The sequence below is a fragment of the Rattus rattus genome, chromosome 3 (assembly GCF_011064425.1).
Source record: "Rattus rattus isolate New Zealand chromosome 3, Rrattus_CSIRO_v1, whole genome shotgun sequence".
Lineage (NCBI taxonomy): Eukaryota > Metazoa > Chordata > Mammalia > Rodentia > Muridae > Rattus > Rattus rattus.
The window spans coordinates 9,278,614-9,299,509 of NC_046156.1; the positions used below are offsets into that span (position 1 = coordinate 9,278,614).

The 20,896-nt window shown below is 45.7% G+C and overlaps 1 protein-coding gene across 2 annotated transcripts in view; it reads left to right on the forward strand.

The window, feature by feature from the left end:
* Positions 1 to 10,059: 10,059 nt before the first annotated feature.
* The window catches only part of Miga1 (mitoguardin 1), a 50,491-nt gene continuing 39,654 nt past the window's right edge, over positions 10,060 to 20,896 (forward strand). The window contains exons 1-6 of one of the 2 annotated variants that reach the window (XM_032897139.1): positions 10,060 to 10,431; positions 12,236 to 12,413; positions 14,299 to 14,435; positions 16,215 to 16,341; positions 17,772 to 17,905; positions 18,858 to 18,981. In XM_032897139.1, the coding sequence (XP_032753030.1) occupies positions 10,333 to 10,431; positions 12,236 to 12,413; positions 14,299 to 14,435; positions 16,215 to 16,341; positions 17,772 to 17,905; positions 18,858 to 18,981 (799 nt within the window). In that variant the 5' untranslated portion in view covers positions 10,060 to 10,332. The remainder of the gene's footprint in view (positions 10,432 to 12,235; positions 12,414 to 14,298; positions 14,436 to 16,214; positions 16,342 to 17,771; positions 17,906 to 18,857; positions 18,982 to 20,896) is intronic. The other variant, XM_032897141.1, reaches the window with a different exon arrangement.

A 20,896-nucleotide genomic window follows, 5' to 3' on the forward strand; every position in this document is an offset into this window, starting at 1 on the left:
CCTCAGGGACATTTCTCTACAGTCTCTACAGCATAGCCCTTGGATGATCATCCCTTACAGACTACTCTCACTTCCTTAGTTTCTGGAATAGAGTCCACACCCACAAGGTTACCACAAGGTCTGAGTTCAAGAGACACTACAGAGAAGCCTCAGAAATGATGCTGGTGCCCGTATGTACACATTGACATCACCAGAGTCCTTCTAATATGTACGTACAATCAATCCATGTTCACTTAAAGAGGTTTAAGCTGTCAAAATTCAGTTTAACCTAAAGCTACCCAAGTTAATCTTTCAGTCTCTGTCACCTCCCTAGGAAATCGCTCAGTACAGAAGGGCAGGGAGAGCAATATGAAATGTCTCCCTCAACTAAACTCCAAAAGACCTTTCCTATTATTTATTTATTAGGAATCAAGGTTGGAGTTTTTAGGAAAGGGTTTTAATGCACTCTAAGTACAAGCAATAAAAAAGGAAGAAGCAAGTCAGGGAGTGGTGGCACATATCTTTACCTCAGAGGCAGAGGCAAGCAGATCCCTGGTCTACATAGTGAATTCTGGACAGTTAGGGCTACACAGTAAAACACTTATCTCAAAAAAAAAAAAAAAAAAAAAAGGTATATATCCTAGAATGAGTATAGGCTTCTCAAGACAATTAGGCCTGAGGGATTTTATAACACCCATAAGGTTCTTACCATACGTACTTCTGTTAAAAAACAAACAAACAAAAGACTCCATTTGCCAGAACTGGTGGTCCAAGCCAATAATCCCAGCTATTCGGAAGTGAAGAGAGGAGGATCTAGCCTAGGCTACAGAGCAAGTTTCTGCCTTGCCTTTATGAGACTCCATCAAAATAACCAAAAAGAAAAAAGTCCAAGGCTATAAAGTAAGATCACCTAGGCCTCTGCCCCTGGAGGTAAAGGTACCTTAGTGAGACCAATTTCAGAATCAAAAGCAAATAAGCAGCTAGGGGATGACGGGGGCTGGCCTGGCATGTACAGGCCCTGGGTTTAATCCACAGCAAAGACCTTACTCAATGCAAGCTTTTAGGGAATGTGACAATTCCTTTTCCTGTCCTACTCAGTAGTTCTAGGAACAGAGTCCAGAGCCTTGTGCTTACTAATCGCTCTCCCACAGAGCTACAGCCGCAGGTCCTCTCTTGTTATTAGGAGAACCCTGCCTCCAACAGATGCAGATTACTGACCCACCTAATCCTCTGAAGTAACACAAATGCGGTATTTCTTTTAATACATGCACTGTTACTTAAATATGTGTTCTCATTACATATACAGACACCACATGGCACAAAACTCATGTGCTCTATGCGTGATTTATTTTCATTATTTTATGTATATGTGTGTTTGCTGGTGTCCATGGAAATCAGAAGAAGGTATTCAAGTTACCTATTTGTGCTTGAATTTAATTCAGGACTTCAGCCAGCTCTCTTAACCACTGCACCACCTCTCCAACCCCATGAATCTTTTTTAAATAATTCACATTTCCTCTCTTAAACATCATTCAGCATTTTTACGTCATTTTCTTGCAGCACATAGTCTTGCGCCAGCAGGTTGGTAAGCACTATAGTCCCAGCACAGGAGATGGTGCAAGATCAGAAGGATTCAAGGTCATCCTGAGCTACAAGAAATTTCAAGGCTAGCTTGCCTCAAAAAAAAAAAAAAAAAAAAAAAAAACCCTCAAGTTTTTAAAACAAGGCAGTTATGTAGTAAGGCACAATTTTATAATCTTTATTTCACTTATTTATTTGTTTGCTTGTTTATTTATTCATTTATTGAGACAGAGTTTCTTTCTCTATGTAGCTCTGGTAATCCTGGACCTCCCTCTGTGAAAACAGGCTGCCCTCAAACTCAGAGATCCATCCGCCTCTTTGTCCCCAGGGCTGGGATTAGATTGTGTCACCGTGGCCAGCTCAATTTTTTTTGTTGTTGGTTTTGTTGTTGTTATTAATATTGTTGTTTTGTTTTTGTTTTTCAACACACGGTTTCTCGGTATACCCTCGGCTGACCTGAACTCTCTCTGTAGACAAGCTGGCCTGGAGCTCCTCCGCCTCCCAAGTGCTGAGATTGAAGGGGTGTGCAACACCGCCACCGGGCTCAATCCTAATCTACCTGAATTCTAATTTTTAGCACAGGCTGGTTTGGCAATATTATTTCAGAATTTCAGAATAAGGCTGATCCTTACACAACGCTGAAACTGTTTCTGACTTGGGGAAAGGCTATTTGGCATTCTTCAGAGGATAGGAAGAGAATCAAATAAAATTTTGTAAGTGAAAGGTTCATGAAAACAGCAAATCACCTATTACTGCAACTATGCTAAAAGATTTGCTTATTCATACGTTACATGAACTAAAAAAGAACGTTAACCGGCAATACAGTAGATTTAAAAAATGCAATCATAAATACAGTATCCCTTGTTCTGTGTTTTTGTAGTTTTCCCCATCTTGCCAAAGTGAAATAACAAAACTTATCAGCATAGTATAAATTACTAAAAATAGTTAACACCATCTCTCAATAAAATTTTCATTTTCCCTACTTATATTAATAGTATGAATTCACCGCCAGCATCCGTAAGATCTTTATTTATTTCTTTTTTTTTTTTTTTTTTTTTTTTTTCCGGAGCTGGGGACCGAACCCAGGGCCTTTGCGCTTGCTAGGGCAAGCGCTCTACCATGAGCTAAATCCCCAACCCCCCCGTAAGATCTTAACATCAAACATCTTGCTGCAATCATCAGATTTGTTCTGACCTTTCCATAAGATACAACTATGCCCTCAAACACCGAAGGCACTAGGAGAAATGGTCTCCTTCTCCACCCCCACCCCCACTCCGGTTTTGTTTGTTTGTTTGTTTGCTTGTTTGCTTGCTTGCTTTGAAATGAGGGCTCCTGTAGCCTAGGCTGGTCTTGTAGCCCTTCTCTCCCTTCCTCCACCTTCAAATGCTATCTAATGTCAAAGGCACCTCTAGGCTTGAGCTGTTTACCCTGACTCTCATTATCGCTGGTAACAGGCTTTTCGTAAAGTAAAAATTATCAGATCAAACAAAAGTATCTGGCATGACATGGTGGCAATACATTTGGAATCCCAGAAACTTGGGAGGTGGAGGCAGGAGGACCAGGACTTGGAAGCCAGACATAGGACTGTATTGGGGGTGAGGTGGGGGGTGGAACATTCTAGAATCCTACATTAAGCACTAAGTCTAGAGACCTTTGGTAAAATGTGTCCTCAGTTTAGACTCTGCTCCAGCCAGGATGTCAGCCTCTGGCTCCATTTTGCAGGCCTAATAACTGATTCCCAGAGAATGTAAACCCTAACAGTCTTCAGGTTGAGTGCAAAGCCCCTAAGGCAATCAATCCCGTTGCCTAACAGGTCAACATTACTAATTTTCCAACGAAGAGCATTTTGTATTTGAGAAATACTTGAGCGCTTGAGGAAAGCACAGACACCGTGGAAATGTGACCCGAACAAAAGCAAGCTGCGATCGACAGACGCTAGGTCTGGACTCGACCCAAACGCAGCGTCGGCCGAAGACACGCCACTGGGACGATGACACCTCAGTTTTCCCGTTCGTAGCAAAGAATAACGGGGCGGCGCGCACGGGTCGCGCCCCCCCCCCCCCAACGCGAGGCACAGATCCCTGTCCACCCAGCTGCCCGGGCCGCGCGCCGGGACTGGCCTCAGCCCGGCCGCGCCCGCCCTCCCGCCCGCCGCGCTCCCCTCAGCTTGCCGCCGCCCGCCCTCCTGTCGCGCTCACCTCAGCCCGCCGCTCGTCGCCCGCCGCGCTCCTCCTCGCAGCCTGAGCGCTCCGATCCACAGGGCCGCAAAACGGTTCCGCAGCGCGGCCCGCAGAATCCCGGCCGCTGCCCGACGCTTCCCTCAGCAGCCGCCGCTCCTTCCGGTGTCTCCGCGGCCGCTGCGGGCGTCTGGGGGCGGGACCTTAGTGAAACACGCCCCGGGGCGGGGCCTCGAGCCTGGCCTTGGTTCTCTCCTAAGCCTGTGCTTGACGGGGAACCGCAGCTGATGTGTACACTACTTCGGCTGCATTTTTCGGTTGTATTCGTATTCTCCCACCCTCTGCAGTCACAAGACAACTTCCCAAGGTCTTGTCGCGGTGCATTGCAAACTCCGCAGTAGGAAAGCCTCAGAAAGGTCTGACGTTTGCAATCTGAGGTGGCTAGCTCCCATAAATTCTGCACTTGAAAGGCTGGGGCAGGATTGCTTGTGACTTGGAAGCCAGTCCAGGCTACAGTGTGAGGCTAATCCTAACCCTTGCTTTTCTCACAATTTCTTTAAGACCTACATTTTCTGGAAGCAATTGCGTTTCGTTTTTCACATATACAAGAAGAAATCAATGTCTACCATTTTCTACTAGGTTAAGTCAAGATCAAATGAGATAGTTATTGAAACCTTGAAGTCTTGGTGCTTAAAGCACTAGGAAAAAAACCTTCTAATTTTATGACTGTTACATTCACTGCTTCTTTTTTACCCAATTATTTCTTTTATGTCCATTGGTGTTTTGCCTGCATGTATATCTGGGTGAGGATGTCCCACCCACTGGATCTGGAGTTACAAACAGTTGTGAACTGCCTTCTGGGTGCTGGGAATTGAACCAGGGTCCTCTGGAAGAGCAGCCAGTGGTCCTAACCAGGAGTCATCTCTCTCTCGCCCCTCGCTGTTTGATTTTTATAATATGTGAATAAAAACCATGAAGCTAAGAAGTTTGTCTGCTAGGGGTGTGCCCCTGTAAAGCCAGCGCCCAAGAAATTGTGGCAGGATTGTGAGTTCAAGGCTATCCTGGATTACAGAGTAAGACATACCTATCTGATTACCCCCAAAGTTGGGTGGGAGCACATATCTAAATATTGTGCAAGATGCCAGTCTCTGTCAGAAGCAGGTGACTAATATGAGGGCTTCTAATTATTCTGCTGGTGGAAGCAGAGGACATCAACCATGGTACCGTGCTGTGTGGGGCTTGACACAGGGGAATGGAAGCTTCCGGTTTGGGAGGCCCCATGGTTATCACTACTCTACTTTCCGCCTATTCAAATATTGTTCGTTTGCTTTCACCAATATCCAAATCAATAATATTTGGATATTATTTTCAATTTTTATTGAATGGTTTTTCCCAGGAAATTCATTTTTACTTACCCAGATAAAAAGACAACAGACTAAATAAATATTTTTAATTGGGGTCGCTCAAGCATAGACCACTTAAGAGCAGCTATATCAACAATGAGTCTCTCTTATGTCTCCAGCATTGGTAACAATGTCTATATATACAGAGACAGGAGGAGCTGCATGAGCCTGATGCTCTCCCCTCTTTCTATGGCAAAGGCGTGGGATAAGTGCGTTCTACTCCCCAGGATCCGCCTGCCCCCGAGCGGCCGAGCTCTGTGCTGGAACAGACACGCAACCCACGACCCTACAGCATATGTACACTGTGTGTGTGTGTGTGTGTGTGTGTGTGTGTGTGTGTAAGCACATTACTCTTGTAGGAAGCCCAAGTTTAATTCCCATGTTGAGCAGCCTACAAACCCCTTTAACTCCAGACTAGGGGAGCTGATCACCCTTGGGCAAGCCTCCAAGGGTACTTGCACTTACATGCATATAACCCACCACACACACACACACAACACACACACCACTCATGCACACACATGTGCGTCTGTACACACAATTTTAATAATGTTTTAATAATAATTTTTAAATAAGCTAGGGAAGGGCTGGAGAAATGCCTCAACAATTAAGAGCACCGGATGCTATTGAAGAGAACCTCAGTCTTTCCCAGAATCCACCGAGGACCTGAATCAGTTTCCTAGCAGCCAAACGGCAGCTCACAAACACCTGAATTGCAGTTCTAAGAGATCTGGTGCCCTTGTCTGGCCTCCTGGTACCTGCAAACATGCGGTGCACAGAAATTCAAGCAGGCGCATGCACATGCGCATACAAATACATATACATTGTTGTTGTTTGAGTAAGGTATACCCCATAAGTCTTCGGCATTTGAATACCTGATGCCCTGTTGGTGGCTGTTTGGGGAGACTGAGAAGGTGAAGGCCTCTGGAATGGGTTGAGGTCCCAAAAGCCACCCGCCCTCAGCACTGCGCCACCGCTGTGTGCTGTTCAGGGTGTGAGCTTGAGCTACGGTTCCGATGCCTCCACACCTGTCCTGCCATCACGCACTAGAACCACAAGGCCCAAACAAAGCCTTTCTTCTCTAAATCCTCGGTCTTTCATCAAGACAATAGAAGAAATAGCTAATACACATATAAATTTAAAAAAAATGAAACAAAAACTTAACAAATGAGCAGGGGATGTAAACCAGTTGTAAAGAACTTACCTGGTATGCCGAGAGTCTACCTCTAGTCCTAGGGGCAGGGTAGGACATGAAATCACGGTTTCTTCTCTGGGTATTGGCTGTAATTTAAGGATGATGCCTTATCTGTTTCCGTTCTTACTCCCAAATAATTGACACAATGACCTATTAAGTTCATTAAGTTCATAAGCCTAGGCTGGCCAGAGTCTGAGCTATTCTACCGAAGGTATGTACTTCCCAGCCACAGGTCCTTCAGTTTGAGGCCTTCCTGGGCTTGATCTGCTCCATTTGTGTCCTCGTGTCTGCTTTCTTACTCAGACCTCCTGGCAAATCCTCCTGGTCTCTCCACGTGGTCTCTCCACTTTTTTTCCTAGAAAGAAAGATAAGAAAATATTTGAAACACATACAAATATATAGAAATATATAAAACTTATAAGAGGCATGAGGACACCAGGGCAAAATCTCATATTCAGAAATTCTTGCCTTGAGATTATTTTAGTGTTCTAAGCATAGCCCACCAAGCTCGAAGTCACCTCACCACCTCATTCGGTAACCAAGGTCGGCCTTTGCTGGGGAGGCGTTTCCAGGACACTGTGAGCACAGGCAAGCAACTGATGCAGCTGTTCAGACAGGTGTGACTGCTACTTTGATGAGAGATGATGTAGTTTATGTGTTTGTACGTGCGCCATGTGCGTGCAAGTACCCATTCGAAGGAACGCTATCCTCATGAAAACAGAGTTAAGGCTGTTGTGAGCTCCCTGTTGTGGAAGTGGGAATCAAACCTGAGTCCTATACAAGAGAGACAAATGCTCTTAACCACTAAGCCAGACCGCTGATGTTTGATATTTTCTTCCTTCCTTCCTTTTGTTTTTGTTTTGCTTGCTTTTTGAGATAGGGTTTTGTGTGTAGCCTTGGCTGTCCTGAAACTCACTTTGCAGATCAGGCTTGGCCTCGAACTCACAGAGATCCACCTGCCTCTGCCTCCCCGAGTGCTGAAGGTGTGCACCCCCACCACACAGCTCTAATGTTTGGTTTTTAACCCTCAATCTAGAATACTTAATTCTTAACTTCGTTGCTAGTCTCAGATTGCCTAATTTAGTGGGGTTAGTGGGGGATTAAAAAAGTAAAAAAATGAAATAATAATGAATGCACTACTTATGTAGATCCATTCGTCCTGCCTGTTAACCTCACTTAACTGAGGACCGAGGGTCTGTGATAGAAGTCGCTTGGTTGCTTGGTGAGAAAATTAATTGAAGAGTTTCAAACATGCCCAGCACAAACTCTACTATGGTCCTACATTCCAACCCAGAAATTCTTAATTTGGAATCTGCGATGGGTTTCTGGGGCTCGAAAAGTTGTACACGTGTGTCTGTGCACCCGTGTGCTGTGTGTGTTTGTTATACTTACTTTAATAATGTATAGCTCTAGTCAATTTTATAGAGAAAAAATCCATAGTTTTGGTCAGATTCATTGAACGGTCCTATACTCCTAAAAGGTTAGCAAACTCCATTGACAAGGTGTACAGAAAGGGCTACAATTCTAGACTGAGCAGCCAGCTAAGTCGGAGCCCACTGCCCTGAACAAATATGGCGGGAGCGGCCTCGCACGTAGCCCCTCACGCAGTCCGCCCGCTGCCCCTCCACTTTTCTTACCTTTGCGTCGTGACCCCGGAAGGACTCCGCCTCCCACAGCCAGAGGCTGCTCGGTGCGGGCTGCGGCTTGGAAGCGAAGGAGGAGCAGGTGAGGGCAGGCGCGCGGCAGAGCGGGCGGCCGGCCGGGGCGGCAGAAGAGGTTCAGGTGAGGGCGGGCGGTGTGCAGGTTGACCCGCGTGGGACAGGCGGGCGGGAGCTGGCCGGGGAAGACACTGCTCGGAGCGCCGGGTCGGCGGCGCGGAGAGGACCGGGGTGAGGAGAGATGGGATGGGGACAGCGCGGGCGGCCCGGACCTTTAGCTGCTGCCTGGGTGCAAGGTGACGCCCGTCGCGCGGCGTCTGCGGAGAAGCCAGAGCCGGCTGACCAAAATCTCCGAGCACCTGCTCTATTGGGAGACGCCCAGACATCTAGGTTTTAGTATGATTGTTTTTATTCAGACAGCGTCTCCCGCTGCAACCCAAATGACTGGTCTGGAACTCACTACAGAGACCACGCAGGGACTCCAATTGGTGGTAATCCTCCTGCCTCAGCCTCCCAAGTGATGGGATTATAGGCGTGACCACTGGCCATCTTGTTTTTACACAGAGCTCACAGACGATTATTGTTACCAGGTTATGGCCAGTAACGACTTTTATTGCACTGAAATATCGCCTCAAATAACAAGAGGAGTTGTTGCACACGTGGTCTTAGCACTGGGGAGGTGGAGGCAGGAGGATCAGAGATTCAAGGTCGTTCTCGGTTACCTAATGAATTCTAGGCCTGCCTGGCCTGCATGGAACCTCTCGAGTGCGTGTGTGTGTGTGTGTGTGTGTCTACATCCTCAGACTTAAGTTGTGTAGATTCATGCTTCGTGTCAGATTGGCTCAGTAGCTCAGATTTACTTCTTGCTCTTAGAGTCAGAGTCGTAGAATAGAATTTCAGGATGTTAAAAATGAAAACGCCGTTGATGACACTTTTAACAGATGAGTGCTTGGAATGAAAAGAATGAAGAAGTTTTCCGTGGTGTTTTATGATTGGTTTTACAAATTTGAATAGCCATAAAACTGCTTTATTGTTTCTTTTCCTTACACGTCTGTAAGGAACTGGAATGCCTTCTTTGGAAGTTTGTCAGGTAGTGATGATCATGTTTAGATTCAGCTTCCTTAGTGACTTTCAGTAAAAACGAAATGAGGTATCTAGAATTCGAAAATAAAGGTTTGTCAAGATTCCTTGAGCAAAGACCTGTGCCAAGTTCAAGTAAGCATTTTTTGTCATTGGTGTTTTTTATTTTATTCCCTTAAATATATGGGTGTTTTGCTTGCATGTATGGCCATGCACCAGGTACATCAGTCCATGGTCCAGAAGAGGGCATGGAATTCCCTGGAACTGGAGTTGAAAATGGTTTCGAACCACCATGTTGGTGCTGAGAATCAGCCCTGGGTCTTGAATAGCTGATGCTCTTAACTGCTGACCCATCTCTACCCCAGAGTATTTCTTAATTATGAATGCATAAAATTGTTAGCTGATTTGTACTTTATAAATGTATTTCCTGTGAGCAGCTGGGTGCGCTAACGACAGAGAACTTGTAATTCTATAGATGCCCAGACTCTAAACCAGTAGTTCCAAACGTGTGGGTGGTGACCCCTTGAAGGGTTGACTGAGCCTTTCACAGGGGTCCCCTAAGACCATTGGAAAACACAGATACTTACTTACATGATGATTTGTAACAGCAACATTAGAGTTATGAAGTAGCAAAGAAAATAATTTTGTTGGGCTCACCACAACATGAGGGACTGTATTGAAGGGTCACAGTGTTAGGAAGGTCACTTTAGAGCATTAGTTCTCCTCATGCCTCCTCCCTGCTATAAGTCTTTTTAGGTTAGCATACAAAGCAACAGTTTTCCTCATTGAATCCTCATACACATGTGTTTTTATAGTGTGTTTTTGTTCATTCTGCTCACTGGCAGAACCTGTGGTTTTCTAATTTATGACTAGGAAAATGTATGACTTGAATCTGAAGATTAAATGTATTTCGTCAGATAGCCAGTTAGTTATTATATCTGTGTATCGGGTGCTTTCGTGGACACCAGAGGGATCAGTTCTCTTGCAAAAATCAGTTCTCTCATTTTATCAGAGTTTAACTTTTTTTTTCTTTCAGACAGGGTCTCAGTATGTATCTCTGTCTGGCCCGGAACTTGCCATGTAGACCACACTGACCTCAAACTCACAGAGATCTGCCTCCCAAGAACTGGAAGCAAAGGCATACAGCGCCCGCCGTACCAGCAAGAATTTCACTTCGAGTGTCTCATGGATAAGGCAGCTAGGAATCCCTGTGGCTGATTAATTTCTGTTTCACTGAATTAAGATTAGACAGAGACGACATGTCCGGAGAGACAGTCAGCAGATCACAGTTCTCCTTGAAGACATGTGCAATTAGAGTGTTTGCCCTCCCTGTGTCTTGGTACTATTCTCTCTCCCAGGTAAACATGGAAGTGAACTGAATTTGAATAATACCTTCGTGTCGTTCAGTCGAGGCTGTTGTGTTTTGTGGTACTAGGGATTTAAACCCAGAGTTTGCCTAGCAGGCTTACTGCTACGGAGCTACGGTCTAAGCCCCTGAGGTTTTCACACAGCACAGGGGACTGTACTACTTCAGACAGCTCCCTTTCTTCAGTAGGTGTGGTGACATACACGTTTAATCCTGTTCCTTACATCTTTATATCTGCTCTACTCAACTGCGCAAAATAATCTTCAAGGTTTATTGTAGCACACACTGGAATTTGCTTCTCTTTTTTTATTTTTTTAAAGATTTATTCTATATAAATACACTGCAGCTGCCCTCAGACACACCAGAAGAGGACATCAGATCCTATTACAGATGGTTATGAGCCACCATGTGGTTGCTGGGATTTGAACTGAGGACCTCTGGAAGAGCAGTCAGTGCTCTTCCATCTCTCCAGCCCTGGAATTTGCTTTTCTATATGGAATTAACATCCCATTGTACGGGATGTTATATATTTCCATCCACCTGGGAGGTGCTTGGGTTGTTTCCGTGTTTTAGCCGTCTTGAGCAATCTTCTCTAAGCATGGAGGTCTACATAATGTTTTCAGGTTTGTGCCTTTAGACATCATGGAGCCACATCCAGGTAATTGCAGCACTCCAGAGGCAAAGGCTGGAAGACCATGAATTTAAGGACAGCCTGGGCTATAAAGGGAACTCCTGTTCTAAAAGAAAAAAGGGGGAGGGGAATGGGACTGGGGAGATGTTCTAGTTCACACTAGACCAGGTTTGACCTCCAGAATCCACACTAAAAAAAAGAAAATCCAAGAAAGCAGGCACAGCGGCGAGCAGTTGGGGGGCAAAGATAGGAAGTGCCTTGGTGTGTGCCCATACACCCTGGCTTTTGACCAGCTGGTCCCGCCAGATAGTGAGCTCTGGGTTCAGGTGCACAGTGCTGGGGACGACAGCTGGTGTTGACCCCTGTCCCTGAGTGCCAGGAACACCAAGCGGAAGAGGAAACGCCCTGCTTTCGGGTCTCTCCAGAGTGATTCTTCAGAAGCAGGACGTTTGAATCATGTTCGCTCTTTTCATGTTTTCGGGGTTGCTGTGATGGTTCCCATAGCCAGGGCTTAGCTTTATCCCACTGTGGAGGCCGCCCTACATGCTCTCCAGGCCTTCCCTCGTTCCCTGGGTTGCTGTGTGCTCTGTTGTTAGTATCTTTTATTCTAGTTTTAAAATATCTTTATTTTGCCTGTGCGTATATCTGGGCACCATGTGCCTGCCTTGGTCTGTGGAGACCAGAAGAGGGTATTGACTCCCAACTTCTCTGATTATCCAGATAGTAGGATCTCAAAACAGTTTTTGATTAATGGATGAATAAAATAACTTATTCCTGTAGTGTTGAGAAATAAGTTAACATGCAGTTGATTAAAATTCCAGGCATATATGTTAAAAATGAGTTCAGCTTTAAAGTCCGGCTTAATTATTTCTGTAGTTAAAAGACTCAGTTGCAGGGATTGATCTTCACTCGGTCAAGAAACGTTCACAGGGTCAAATTATTTTACATATCTATTAACTTTCAAAATAATAGTTTATCTCAAACTCAAGATAACTTGAGAGAAGTGAGGGCTAATCCAGGTTGCCTGGCTGGTGCTGGCCGAGCAGTCTCTTCGTCAGCTCACAGAGGAGGAAGATCTAGTCCTGCTTCTACTCTGGCCTTTTGTGAACTGATGCGAGGGTTGTTTGTTTGTTTGTTTATTTGTTTTTAAACTTCTCTTTTCCAGATCAAGTTTCCCCCAGCAGCTAAGAAGTTGTTTATGGTAACCGCAGTAAGTGCTGTGTCAGTGATTTTTCTGGCTCACCACTTCAGAAGACGACGGGGAAAACAGAAAGGAAAGGTGCTGCCCTGGGAGCCGGAGCACCTGGTCCTTGAGCACACTAGGAGAGCAGCGTCAGACAAAGGTACTCAAGCTCCAGGTTAAACCCGCTGTCAGTGTTCAAGATGCTGCCTATCATAGCTGGGGCAGCCAGTGGCCTTCAAGAACAGAAAATAGAGAGGGGACAACACAAACACAGGAAAGCCACTTCGAGTCCTGGGGCACAGAAGTAATTACTGACAAGTCTTTGTCACACGTCTGTCCAAGTTCATCTACATTTAAGTATACCGTCTTAAAATTGATGTGTCAAAAAATTACATAGAGGGGGTTGGGGATTTAGCTCAGTGGTAGAGCGCTTGCCTAGGAAGCTCAAGGCCCTGGGTTCGGTCCCCAGCTCCGAAAAAAAAAAAAGAAAAGAAAAAGAAAAAATTACATAGAAAAATAAAATTGTGGAGGCTGGACAGATGGCCCAGCCACTGTTGAGACCTGCTCTTGCAGAGGGACCAAGTTCCATTCTCAGCATCGTTTCTGGCAACACCAAGAGATCAGACACTGCTGACCTCTGAGCACCTCACTCACAAGCACATACCCACACAAAGATACACATGATTTAAAAAAAAAAACAAACAAAAAACACAAAACCATGGTAATACATTCATAACCTACTTTTGAAGTACTTGATAATGTATGATAATAGCATTCTAAATCAATAGTGCGTGTTCTGTGCTATCATTTTTAAAACATAGTAATTATTAAACTTGTACAAGTATGCTAAAATTAATTAATTTCTATCTGTTGCCTTTACGGTGTTTGTGATTTTCCCATATATGGGATTTTTTTTTTCTGTAAGCAGCCTTATATAGCTAAGCTGGCCTCAGATTTCCTGTGCACTGAGCCTGGCTTTGAACTTTTGATCCTCATCCTACACTCCTGATTACAGGTGTGCAATACCATGCACAGCCTGTTTCGAATACATTTGTCTATTTCTCTGTTATCAAAACTTCTAGGAGCCTTGCTAGTCTTTAAAGGATCTGTATTCTTTGTAAGAGATATGCCGAATTGTAGCAACAAAAACAATCCCCAGGGAAGACGAGACGGCTCAGCGGGTCGAGCACTGCCTCAGCCTGGCAGACAGCGGTTCGTCCTCAGGACTCAGGGTGGGAAGAGAAGAACCACGCTCAGAAGTGCCCTCTGACCCCTCAGGCTCCCCCTAGCCCAGGGGCACAAAGCCATACAAAATGGTTAAAAACATAGTAATAACCATGACAGTTCCTTGACCAAGCTCGAGTTCTTGGTTTTGTGGTTTAGTCATCCCACATCTATAGTCACTCACTCACTGTTTGTTATTTACTGAGATTTTATTAGGTCTCAGACAAGCACGACTTTCAGCATTTAATTTTTCTGCCTTATGATTGACAACTACAGTTCTATGTTCTTTTCATTTAAGTATTAAAATAGTAACATGAATAAATTACCCAATGTCATGGTATGAAGAAACTACCAAGGTCATGTGTCTTATGTGTGCTGAGATTGGAAACCAGAAGGGTCTGAGCTGTCACTCAGAGAGAAGCTAGACCACACACTGCTCTACCATAAGTGCATAAGCTGGCTGGGCGTACAGAAAACCACGCCATTCAGGGCGGGGAAGGTGCAGTTGCAATTCAGGGAAAGAGTGCTTACGTCTTACACTACCTTACATCTGTGAGGTAGTTGCCAGTATTTTTACACTAATTACCGCAGCATCCAAAACTACTGGTTAGTTAGCTGAATGCTTTATTCTGTTATAAAATTTGGTCGTAGTATCACTACAAGTATCAGGAATGTGTATTTTATTAATGTTACACATTTAATAATTTATATTGAATTGTGTTTAAAAATCAGGTGCATTCTGAATGGTTATAACTTGGAGTTTTGCCTGAAGGTTCCTGTTAGGAGTGCTGATGCTTTCATTTTTTGTGTGTCTCTAACAGGTTCGAGCTGTTCCAGTAGCAGGCAGAACTTGACCTTGTCATTAAGTTCCACCAAAGACAAAGGGTCTCAGTCTTGCAACTACCCGAATGGAGGACTTCTCAGCAGATACTCGGGTTCTGCCCAGAGCTTGGGCTCTGTAAGAAAAGCATACATTGTTGTTTTGTTGTTGTCGTTGTTGTGTTTGCTTACATATCTCTTAATGGCTTAAGTATCACATATGTGCTGCTCTTAATATAGAAAAAAGCTTAGGAGACAGTCCAGTTAAGTCCTTCCTTCCGCTGTTGGCTCCCGGTTGTGCTGTCACGTGCCATGGTCCATTTGGTCCTGGGAGAACAGCCTTTATGCGGTGCCGTGATGGAGAAGTAGATGCAGACATGTTTTCCTGGGCTGGAGGTGATAGCCTGTGCCTGTGATTCCAACACTTGGGAAAATGAGACTCCTTATATTCTCGGTACTCTTTGGGCTCAAGTCACTCTGTTGCTTTAGGCTCCTGAGTAGCTAGGACAGCTGAGTCACAGAACATCATTCTGCCCAGTGACAAGATGTTACATTTTAAAGACTTCGGCAGAGTAGGAGCACCTGGTGTGGAGGCTTGCAGACCTGCAGCTCTGGGAAGCTGGAGAGAACCAAAGACTACACCTTCTGTAGCCCTGGCGCCCTCGGCTTCAGGCACATTGTCCCCAGGAGTGTTAGCGCTGCTCTTCCTAGTCACGTCTTTGCTCTTGCCACTGTCCACTAAGGCTGTGAGGCAGGTAATGAGTACTTAAACTAGCGTCAGGACACAGAAGACAGTGGGGACCTAGGTCCCCAAAAAGATAAATGGAGTCAAGGGAGCTAACAGCATGGCTCTTGAGAGGTCCTGAGTTTGGATCTCAGCACCCACGTTTAGCAACGCATAACCACCTGTACCTCCAGCCCTAGAGGATCCAACCCATCCTGGCCTCCATGGGAGACTGTACTTATGTGCAAACACCCAGACACGTGCACACACACACACACACACACACACACACACACACACACACACACACACACACACACACACGCATATACATGCACATACACGTAAATACAGATAAAAATCAATTTCAAAAAATGAAGTCTAGAGGTGTAGCAAGAGATGTTTTAAAATGACTTTTTTTTTTTTTTGAGAAATTACAGAAGTATTGATGAGCTGTGTTGATGAGAACGATGCTAAACTCATGACGCACTCAGTTTCTGATGCCAGCAGAAAAGCACACAAAGATTAGAGCGCAGATCTCTCCAGAGAACAGAGAGTTAGGGATCAGGGTCGCTTTTACCGGAGGCCGTGTGAGCAGTAGTGACGCCGCTCTGCATGTCGTTGACAACATCCAGAGTCCCTAAGGCAGGGCGCCCAGCTGTCCCACGGTTGGTGAGGGCAGAGTTTGTATGTGCTAACACTGGAAAGATTTATATAATTACCATCTGATTTATGTTCAAAATACTGTGCTACTTGTATATTTTTAAACAACAGGGCCAAAATAGTTAAAAATCACATGAGTACTGAATTTGAATATTAGAATTATTCCTTCAGGGAGAACTTACTGGGACTATAAGTGTAGGACATATGTAAATAATTGGTAAATATACACTACAATAGCAGGTTTGGCGTACAGCTCAGGAGAATGTCTACCTAACATGGTTGAAACTCTGGGTTCCATCTGTAGCACTGCATAAAAACAAGGTGTGGTGGTACACACCTGTGATCCCAGTCCTTGGGACAGAGGCAGAAAGATGAGAAATCCAAGATTATCCTTGGCTTTTAGGAGATTCTGTGTGTGTGTCTTTGTGTGTGTCTGTATATGTGTGTTTGTGTGTGTGTGTGTGTGTGTGTCTTTCTGTCTGTCTGTCTGTGTAAGAGATTTTTAACTACTTTCCATCGTCTTTGTTTCAGGTCCAGAGTGTTAACTCCTGTCATAGTTGTGCTTGTGGAAATTCTAATTCCTGGGACAAAGCAGATGATGATGACGTCAGACTTGTTAACATTCCTGTGACCACTCCTGAGAACTTGTACTTGATGGGTAGGTGTGGCACGCAGAGGTCTCGTGATGGGAAAGGGACTACTTTGGGGATGGGGAGGCTCAGTGGCAAAGCTTGCTAGTGTGCTTAGTGCCCTGGGTTTGAGCCACAGCACTGTGGAGGTTAAAAAAAACAAAATGAGTGACTTCTTCCAGAGAATCAACTGTAGTTTTAAAATGGCCTGTGTCCGTTGAGTCTGTCCTGTATAACATCACGAGCTGTATTAGTTTCTTGAGGGTGAGATGAGGTGTTAGCATGGACAGAGGAGCTTAAGGAAAAAGCCTCTGTTCACTCAGCGCTGGAGCCAGAATCCAAGTCATCCCTGCGCTGAAGTCAAGGTGTGAATTGAGCCACATCCCTTTCTTCCTCCCAGCATTCCCTGGCTTGTGGCTGTGTCACTGTGAGCCTCCTTTACTCTTCTCCAGTGCTCTTTTGTGTGTCCTGTCTGCCCACACCGCCCCATTGTACTTGTGAAACAGCTTCTGAGAGCATCCTGATCTCAGTCACTTCTTCAGAGACCCCTTTCCTAATAAAGGAATTCAGGTTCCAGACACTGAGACCTGACGTTTGGGTGCCCTTCACTCAGCCTAGCATGCAAACCAGCACTAACCTGGCTGGTGAAATTATCAGAGTCTCATTGCCTTGGTCCCTTTTGTCTAGATATCGTTTCTGTTCTATATTCATAAAGTCATCAGATGGAAGAAAGTCTGTATTCATACCTGAGTGTTCTTGGTGTCACGAGCATGGATGACTTGGGGCTGACTGGAGTGTTGGGGATCAGCTGCCCCTGGTGTGAATCTCGCATCCAGCTTCTCTCCTCATGTGAAACTGCATTCCTTCAGCAGAAGTCATATTGGGTAGAAAATGCACCCAAAAATCCAGATGTGGCCTGGGCAGCAGACAGGGAGGGGAGCAGCGGAGAGCTGTTTGCTTCTGAGTATTCTCCTGGGCTTGGGGACACGCAGACTGCATCGTCTCCCCTGTTAGTATCACAGTGACTCCTGGGAAGCAGACCTGAACTCAGGTCACAGAGCCACCACTAATCCCTGCCTCACTATACTGTTGTTGTTGTTTGAGACAAAGTCTCACTGTGTAGCTCTGGCTGTCCTGGAACTCACTCACAGACAAGGCTGGCCTTGAACTCAGATCCGCCTGTCTCTGCCTCCCAAGGGCTGGAATTAAAGCCATGCCCCACTGCACCCTACTGGTTAATTACCTCTTAATTCGGCCTCATGACATTCTCATTACATTGCTAGAGAGCAAGGGAATTCTTGTCAGAATGCAAACCCAATGGCCCTTTGCACCATCCCTGCTTTGCACCGTCCCTGCTCTCTTCTGAGCTCTGCCCGCTGCTCTTCCCTACCTCCCGTTCGTGCTGTTGAGGGAGCGTGCGTAGTTGGCTCAGGCCCAGTCACCTGCTCTTCGTTCGTAGGCATGGAACTATTTGAAGAGGCGTTACGTCGATGGGAGCAAGCGCTGACTTTTCGAAGTAGGCAGGCGGAAGACGAAGCCTGCAGCTCTGTTAAACTGGGAGCCGGAGATGCCATTGCGGAAGAAAGTGTGGATGTAAGGACGTCTGCTGAAGAGCAGGCCTCAGTACGGAGGAGCCTCCTTTGCTGTGGCAGTCATGCAGTTGCCTGTTTCCCCAGTGCGGGGCTACGTGAGATACTTGAGCTTTCATTGTTTTGATCTGAGAGAGCTGTGAGGGTGATTTGGGTCACTGTGTAGCTCCAGCTGGTCTGAAAATTTCAGAGATTGGCTGCCTCTGCTTCCTGGATCCTGCCCAGCATGAAGTACTTCTTTCTGGGCATTTCCTATTCAAGGTTTTAGGCATTAAAAGTATGTTGTGTGTATATATATATACACACATATACATATATATATAATTATTTTATATGGTAAGTGTTTTGCCTGCATGTGTGTGTATTATGAGTGTGCTGGCTGCCTGCTGAGATCAGAAGAGAGTGTTGGGTCCTTTGGGGCTAGGCTTGCAATCAGGTTTGAGCTGCCACACAGGTGCTGGGACTCGAACCCTGGTCCTCTGCCAAAGCAAGGAGTGCTCTTAGCTGTAGAGCCAACTCTCCAGCTCCCAGCCTTCACGTCTACTGTGGAGGAGCAGGTGCAATTAATTCCATTGTCTTTGTAATGCAGAAGTGGCTTTGTTCTTATCAGTCACTTCAAAATTGGAGAGCGCTGCTGAGTCAGAGGCCAGAACTGGGAGCCCCAAAGCTCATTTACAAAACCCTCTAGGCGATTCTTACACATGCCCAAGTTTGGAAACTCTCAGTCCCCTTGTTTTGGAAACTCTCAGTCCCCTTGAAGATCAGTCATGGCCGGTTCTTTCTCAAAGAGCAGTGGGGGTGGCTGAGCTCTGAGGATTAGGAGTAGCCATCCCCACCTGTATCCCCTCCCCAGCCCTGTCCGCAGGCGGGGTTTCCATGGAGGTCAGCGCTTGTGTGTTTGGAGTGCTAGTGGTGAGTGTCAGAATTGCAGTGTGTTCGTGATGTTTCCTCTGTAGGACATCATTAGCACGGAGTTCATCCACAAACTGGAAGCTCTGCTTCAGAGAGCATACCGGCTCCAAGAGGAGTTTGAAGCTGCCCTCGGGGGGTCCGACCCGGATTCCCTTGCGAATGACACTGGTAAGGCAGGTGTTTTGCGCGGTTTTCTGAAATGCATGTTCTTTCTTTCATATATATTTATTTTTCTTTTTTAACATATTTTCTTAAGATTTTATTTTTTTATGTATGTGAATATACTGTAGCTGTCTTCATGTGCACCAGAAGAGGGCATTGGATCCCATTACAGATGGTTCTGAGCCATCCTGTCTCTGGACTAGAACTCAGGGCCTCTGGAAGAGCAGTCAGTGCTCTTTACCTCTGAGCCATGTCTCCAGCCCTATTTATTTTTCCTAAGTGTCTTAATATTCAAGGGGAAAAGTGCTGTACGTCTGACTAGCCTGGGCTCACTGTGCAGACCAGGATGGCCTAGAACTCAGAGGTGTGCCTGCCTCAGCCTCTCAAACACTGGGATTAAAGGCACGCGAAGATTTCTTGAATGAGATTTGGAAGGAAGGAATGACTTAACATTGTTTCTTCCTATAAATCCTGTAAGATTGAAATGAAGGGATGAGAGGTCTGGAGACAGGCTCCATGGTTATGAGTACTTGGTGCTCTCGCAGAGAACTCAGGTTTCACTCTGAGGACCCACGGAGCAACTGACAAGTCCTGTCACGGGGATCTGACAGCTGATAGCTGTCTCTGCCCTTCTTCTTTTCCTTTCTTTTCTTTTCTTTTCTTTTCTTTCTTTTCTTTCTTTTTTTTTTTTTTTTTTTTTTTTTGAGACAGGGTTTTTCTCTGAAGCCCTGGCTGTCCTGGAACTCACTCTGTAGACAGATTAGCCTCAAACTCAGAGATCCACCTGCCTGTGCCTCTGGCTCTGGCGTCCAAGAGTCCGCATTCGTATCAGTATGTGTTTCCTAACCACTTATAAGATCGAGCATTATCTTTGAATAGGAGGTTAACTGTGAACTCTTGCGGGCTGCGTACGTCTGCAGAGGAACAGCCACCACAGCAGTGTAAGCTACCCTGGAGGCCACACGCTGCAGAAGTAAGAGTTAGCTCTGAGCGCCATAATACCTTGTGAGGATGTCACTTTCTGGGTTTGTTGTTTTGCTGGTTGGTTTTTTTCTGTTTCCAAGCTGGGATCTAACACGGGGTTTGTACATGCTGCTTGGCCAGTGAGCTCTAGAGATCTGCCTGACCCTTACCCCTTGTCCTGGGGTGATAGGCACAGGTCACCACAGCTGGCTTTTACGTGGGTGCTGGGATCTAACCCATGTCCCACAGCGAGCGCTGGACTCCGAGCTGTCTTCCCAGACCCCCCTGTTTTCTCTTCTTTTTTAAAGATTTATTTACTTCTGTATGTGAGTACACTGTAGCTGTCTTCAGACACACCAGAAGAGGGCATCAGATCCCATTACAGACGGTTGTGAGCCACCACCACAGTTCAAGTGCTGGGGATTGAACTCAGGACCGCTGGAAGAGCAGTCAGTGCTCTTAACCCCTGAGCCATCTCTCTAGCACCACCATCCCCATTTTCTTTTTCTTTTCTTTTCTTTTTTTTTTTTTCCTTTTCTTTTTTTCGGAGCTGGGGACAGAATCCAGGGCCTTGCGCTTCCTAGGCAAGCGCTCTACCACTGAGCTAAATCCCCAACCCCCCCATTTTCTTAATAAAGATTTTCTTCCTTCATATGTGTGGTGAGCCACTGTGCAGGTGCTGGGGTCCTTGAACCTGCGTCCCCTGGAAGAGCATCAGGTGTTCTTTGATGCTGAGCCCCCCATATTTCTAAACACTTCTCTACCGACATCTTACCCTTGACGTACCAGGAGGTACGTGCTCTCCCCTTTTCGTTACAGATGTTAGTTAGAATGTCAGTTTCATAAATGGAAGTTATGTGATTTCATAAATGAAGTAAAGGTTTGGATTAGTCCCTTTCTAGCAGTGTCTTTCTGAAGTCACTAGAGGGCAGCAGCCTCCTCCCCAGTTAGAGAGCGG